The following is a 6,884-nucleotide window of genomic DNA, read 5'->3' as shown; positions in this document are numbered from 1 at the left end:
GTAGTGTATGTTTTGACGTATCTTATACGGTGGTTGACGTATTTTATACGGTGGTTTTGTTTCACGCGCGGGAAATTGTCATACGATGTCGTTTTCATTGTTTCCCTAGTCCCTACAAGTTTCCTTCACCGACTATATGTGATTAAACTTAATTTAAATAAAATAACTTAACGTCACATTATTGTATTTCTATTTTCAAAACTATAATAATGTAAATTAAATTTATTTGAAATTTTTGATATGTTATTAAATGTATTAATGTTTTCAAAATTATAATAGTGGATGAAAAAGAGAGAATAGGAAATGGAATAAATCTTAAAAAATTTAAATATAGGTGAAGAAAGTTTCCATGAATATCAAAAGAGTTATTGAAAATTATATTTAAATCAATTATATTATTTTTAAGTGGGATAGGTAGTTCAACTAACATATATGTTATTTGATTTTAATGGATATAAGTTGTTGGTTTAAAATTTTTTACGATAATATTTATTTAAATTTATATATTAATATGGACAGATTGTTAACATTTATAAATTAATAGTTTGTTTAAAAAATATTATTTTTTAAATTATATAAATAAATATAAAAAAAATGTATTCAGCTTTTTTTTTGTTTGTTATAATTTAGAAAATTTCTCACCCCACCCCACAACGTTTAGACGCACCACTAAATTGACAATTTTGCCCTCGTGCTTCCGTAGATGGATCTCCGGAAACATCTTTTTTTTTGTTTATGTTTACTTTGTTCCATAGATGCACCTACGGAAGCATTCCGTGAATCCATCTACGGAAGCAGACAAGAACAGAAGCATTTTAAACCATAAAAGACCCATGCATCGATTCATTGATTAATCGATATTACAACGAAATTTCAAACAGAAATTTAAGAAAGCTAATAGATCTCAGAAATTACAACGGTTAAAACAATGTCATCTAATCCATGCATCATTTGAATGCAATCCATGTCGAATTTCACTTCAACCCACCAACATTTCGTTTTTCTGGTCGCAAACGAGGTACTTGTTCTAAGCCTCTGGATCCTTTTGATTTCTTCTCCGAGTTTGTACCCCCCCTCTAAAAAAGACATGATAGTCCTCTTGAGTTGGTCAAAAGAATGGATATTCCAAAACTTTATCGGCACAGGGGGTTTGACGGGAGAGAAAATGACATGCTCATCCCTTATGCGGTATTTCGGTTCAAGATCGGGACGCTTCATTGATGTTCGGTGACATCCATCTGGCCTAATGCGAGACATTTTTGTGTTTGTGTTTAGGATTTGTGTTTGTGTGTAATGCAAACCTAGAAACCCCTAATTTATAGAAGCCTTTGAAGACTATGGATCACACAAACTCTGTCACAGAAAGTTCCGTAGATATATCCACTGAAGGGTTTTAAAATTCCCCTTTCCGTAGATGCATCTACGGTAAACACCCATAATTTTTCAAATTAACACCTTCCGTAGATGCATCTACAAAAGTTTCCCTGTTTATTTTTGCAGTAGAAGCAGTGCAGTAGCTAGCAGTAGATTGCAAATGGAAAAATGTATAAACACATAAAAACATAAAGTACGACTTGACAAAAAGGATTATATTGCAATGTTATAAAGTGTATATATTATACTTTGAAATTACATAAATACATTAAAAGAGTTATCGCTGGCTAAATCTATTGGAGGTTCTAATATTGACTTTTCGGCATTTGATTCCTTCTCGGTGTTGTTCAAATTTTCAAAATCGTGCATCCTATCCACAAAACAGTCCGACCATGTATCGGCAACGCCGGTGTGATAAAGTGCACATTTCGGTGAAGTAGGTGGTATGGGACATCCCAGTTTCAAGTAAACTTGTACAAAACGACGCGATTTGGCGAGCCATCCAATACATATAATATGATCAATTGGATTTGTAGGAGGTGACGTGCGGAGCGGGAAAAAGGTTTCCGAAAAACCGTAACGCGTCAAGTCAATGCTCACGATGTCATGTGCGGATGCAATAAGATGTTCCATGTCTGGGTGTTTGAAGAAATGAAACAATGGAGGGAGTGATCATGCTAGTTCAAACTATATCAGACACTTTCGTAGATGCATCTACGGAAGAATGTGGCGCTAAGACTTTTCCGTAGATGCATCTACAGGAAAAATCCTTGAACTGATTTCATGTGTCTCCCCATATATACTAGTTTATTACACTTCCGTAGATGCATCTACGGAAGGAATCAAATTTTTTCAAAATATGAGGCGCTTCTGTTGATCCATCTATAAAAGTTGAAGATAAAAATAGAAATTTTTGTGGTGTGTAAGAGATCCATGAGATTGAATGAGAAATTTTCATAATCTACTTAATATAAATCCAAGGTTGTCATGATAACAACCTTGGACACAACCCTAACCCTAAATCCTAGGTGGCATCATATTAGAAACCTTAATCCAATGTGACATCATATTAGAAACCTATTAAAATTATGAATTTTTATCACTTTTTTATTTTTCACATCAAATCACATTTATCCAATCTAATATCCTAATTTTATTATAATAAATAAATAATTTGTAATAAATTGTCTCACTATAAAAAAAAAATATTTGATATTAAAACATTTGAAGTCAATACTTTAATATGTAAAATTTTATATTATTAGCTCATAAACTTACTTTATTTTAATAATATATAATATTTAATTTTATTTACTTATATTTGATTAAAAATAATCGATTGACCAACTAGAACTAATATGAGTAAAAAAATTTATTAGGGCAAGATTTTATTAAAAATAATTAGTCAATATTTTTATTGATTATTATTATTCATTTTATAGATATAATCTTCTACATGAAAAAAAACAAATTTCATAATTCTAGATTTTTTTACTTGGCTAAAATATATTCCATAAACATTCTTCATTTGCAATACTATGAAATTATTATAATGAAGATAAAAGTAAATATATTTTAATTAGGATACAAATATTTAATTATTATTAATTAATAATAGATTTTAATTGATAAAACGGTGAGTTACAATTTTTTTTTTGTAACATATGAGTTACAAATTAAGAGTTATTGTCTTTTTAATAATCATTCTTATGGATATAAATACATTGCTGGTAGATGAGTTTTACATGTCTGTACTATATATTTTGTTTTAGGTCTTCATCATTCTTTTTAAATAAGGTTGAGAGTTGAGACAGTACTTCATTTTTTATTTTTTATTGATATTTTCCTTTCTTTTTCATATGTTTTAGCTATTATTTGATTTATATGACAAGTAACTCAACTTATTCTATTGTAGTAATTATATATATTTCAACTTTTTTTTTGTTGCAGTATATCTTCATCCTCTTCTACCCAAACAAAGACAAGGTACCTACTTTTTTTTTATCGATGTTTTATTTCTTTTTCTTATTTTTCACTAAGTGTTAACTATTCTTCAATTTATATGACAGACTTATGATTTAATTTACTCTATTATATCAATTATCTAAATATTATAACTATACGGTTTCGTAATAATTTTTTTATAGGATTTTGTGATATAGTTTTCTCTACTATTTCTGGCTGACGTAAAGAAGGAAGAAGAATTATTTTGTTGCTACTTTTATATTCTTATTACTTGAGAATCATGTAAAAAATCATATAAGAATCTGTCTCTAACCATCATATATTGAAGGTCTTGAATTATGTTACAAATGATTCTAACAATATTTAAATATGTTATTTTGTTCTGCATTATTTGAATTTCATAGATAACAGTAGTATTATTATGATAAATTATATTAATTTCTCATATAAGTAATATTTATATTTTAATTATGATTGTGATTTACTTGCAAGCATGTTGTTGCAACAGTAAATTGAATTATTGTTTTAATTGTTGTAACTTATCAAAATCGCCAATTTTATCTTTTATTATTCCAAATAATTGATTCGAAATTGTAATGTTTAAAAATGGATAATAACGATATTAATATTAACACTATATAATTATATATTTTTGTCATCTTTATTTTGGTAAATATTAAATTAACACTATATTAATACATAATAATAATAATAATAATAATAATTACTAATAAAATAATAATAATAATAAAAATAATAATAACAATAATAACATAATATTGAATCATCTCTACTAATAATATTATAATAATAATATATAAAGTTTAAATTATACAAATTTATTGAAATAAATAAATATAAATTTGATGCAAAGAATAAAATAGGGATACCATACTAAACAACAAAATAATTAAAATCAACAATTATATTCTATGGCATTGAGAGTCTGAATCAGAGTCTGAATCATCTTCTGACTCATCCCAGGTTGCCATAAGACCTTTCTTCTTATGAAACTTCTTCTTGGGATTTTCCTTCTGAAGTTTTGGACATTCATTCTTGAAGTGTCCAGGCTCATTGCATTCATAGCACATGACCTTCTTCTTGTCAAATCTTCTGTCATCAGACGATTCTCCACGTTCAAATTTCTTTGAACTTCTGACGCCTCTGAACTTCCTTTGCTTGGTCTTCCAGAGTTGATTTAGCCTTCTGGAGATCAAGGACAGTTCATCTTCTTCTTCAGATTCTGATTCTTCAGGATCTTCTTCTCTAGCCTGAAAAGCGTTAGTGCATTTCTTGATATTGGATTTTAATGCAATAGACTTACCTTTCTTTTGAGGCTCATTTGCGTCCAGCTCTATTTCATGGCTTCTCAAGGCACTGATAAGCTCTTCCAGAGAAACTTCATTCAGATTCTTTGCAATCTTGAATGCAGTCACCATAGGACCCCATCTTCTGGGTAAGCTTCTGATGATCTTCTTTACGTGATCAGCCTTGGTGTATCCCTTGTCAAGAACTCTCAATCCAGCAGTAAGAGTTTGAAATCTTGAAAACATCTTTTCAATGTCTTCATGATCCTCCATCTTGAAGGCTTCATACTTCTGGATTAAAGCGAGAGCTTTAGTCTCCTTGACTTGAGCATTTCCTTCATGAGTCATTTTCAAGGACTCATATATGTCATAGGCCGTTTCCCTGTTAGATATCTTCTCATACTCAGCATGAGAGATAGCATTCAGCAAAACAGTTATGCATTTATGATGATTCCTGAAAAGCTTCTTCTGTTCATCATTCATTTCTTGCCTTGTCAGCTTTACGCCACTGGCATTTACTGGATGTTTGTAACCATCCATCAGAAGATCCCATAGATCACCATCTAGACCAAGAAAGTAACTTTCCAGTTTATCTTTCCAGTATTCAAAGTTTTCACCATCAAATACCGGCGGTCTAGTATAACCATTGTTACCGTTATGTTGCTCAGCAGAGCCAGATGTAGATGCAGGTGTAGACTTTGCAGTTTCATCAGCCATCTTTTACTGAAGCGTTTTTCTCTTCCTGAATCTTTTCTAAACACGGTTAAGTGCTTGCACCTTAGAACCGGCGCTCTGATACCAATTGAAGGATAGAAAAACACTTAGAAAGGGGGGGGGGGGTTTGAATAAGTGTAGCTTTAAAAACTTGACAGATAAAAATAAATTTCACAGTTATTTTTATCCTGGTTCGTTGTTAACTAAACTACTCCAGTCCACCCCCGCAGAGATGATTTACCTCAACTGAGGATTTAATCCACTAATCGCACGGATTACAATGGTTCTCCACTTAGTCAGCAACTAAGTCTTCCAGAGTCTTCTGATCACACACTGATCACTCCAGGAACAACTGCTTAGATACCCTCTAAGACTTTTCTAGAGTATTCTGATCTACACGATCACTCTAGTTACAACCTGCTTAGATAACCTCTAAGACTTCCTAGAGTATTCTGATCCACACGATCACTCTAGTTCCTTACAACTTAATGTAATCAATTCTAAGAGTATTACAATTGCTTCTTAAAAGCTATAATCACAAACTGTGATATTTCTCTTAACGTTTAAGCTTAATCTCACTAATATATTACAACAGCAATGTAGTGAGCTTTGATGAAGATGAAGATTCTGAGCTTTGAATAGAACAGAGTTTCAGCAAGTTAATAGGCGTTGTTTTTGTTCAGAAATGTTAACCTTGCTTCTCATCAGAACTTCATATTTATAGGCGTTGGAGAAGATGACCGTTGAGTGCATTTAATGCTTTGCGTGTTCCGTACAGCATCGCATTTAATGTTATACGCTTTTGTCAACTACCTCGAGCCTTGTTCACGCTGTGTCTACTGACGTTGCCTATAATAGCTTTTAACGTTCCTTTTGTCAGTCAGCGTAGCTTGCCACGTGTACTTCCTTCTGATCTGATGTTTGTGAATACAACGTTTGAATATCATCAGAGTCAAACAGCTTGGTGCAAAGCATCTTCTGATCTTCTGACCTTGAAGTGCTTCTGAGCGTGATACCATCAGAACTTCAGTGCTTCTGATCTCATGTTCTTCTGATGCTTCCATAGACCCATGTTCTGATTCTGCTTCGACCATCTTCTGATGTCTTGCCAGACCATGTTCTGATGTTGCATGCTGAACCCTTTGAGACAAAGCTTCTGAGCGCTGAATTATGCATACTCTTTATATATTTCCTGAAAAGGAAATTGCATTGGATTAGAGTACCATATTATCTTAAGCAAAATTCATATTATTGTTATCATCAAAACTAAGATAATTGATCAGAACAAATCTTGTTCTAACAATCTCCCCCTTTTTGATGATGACAAAAACATATATAAATGATATGAATTTGCGATCAGAAAGAGCAGACGGCAAAAGACAAATTACACAGCTATAGCATAAGCATATGAATATGTCTCCCCCTGAGATTAACAATCTCCCCCTGAGATAAATAATCTCCCCCTGAAATAAATACTCAAAGAACTTTTAATAAAAGACTTCCCTGATTATTTCGGTAGAGACG

General features: G+C 31.7%; 1 protein-coding gene across 1 annotated transcript; it reads right to left on the bottom strand.

Annotated features, from left to right (window-relative positions):
• Positions 1-1,629: 1,629 nt before the first annotated feature.
• On the bottom strand, positions 1,630-2,007 carry LOC131619682 (uncharacterized). Its single transcript, XM_058890754.1, has one exon. It carries the CDS (start codon positions 2,005-2,007, stop codon positions 1,630-1,632), a length of 378 nt encoding a protein of 125 aa, XP_058746737.1.
• Between the last annotated feature and the right edge of the window lie 4,877 nt (positions 2,008-6,884).

This window comes from Vicia villosa, linkage group LG7 (genome assembly GCF_029867415.1).
Source record: "Vicia villosa cultivar HV-30 ecotype Madison, WI linkage group LG7, Vvil1.0, whole genome shotgun sequence".
In the NCBI taxonomy this organism is placed as follows: domain Eukaryota; kingdom Viridiplantae; phylum Streptophyta; class Magnoliopsida; order Fabales; family Fabaceae; genus Vicia; species Vicia villosa.
This window is presented reverse-complemented; position numbering and strand designations above follow the sequence as displayed.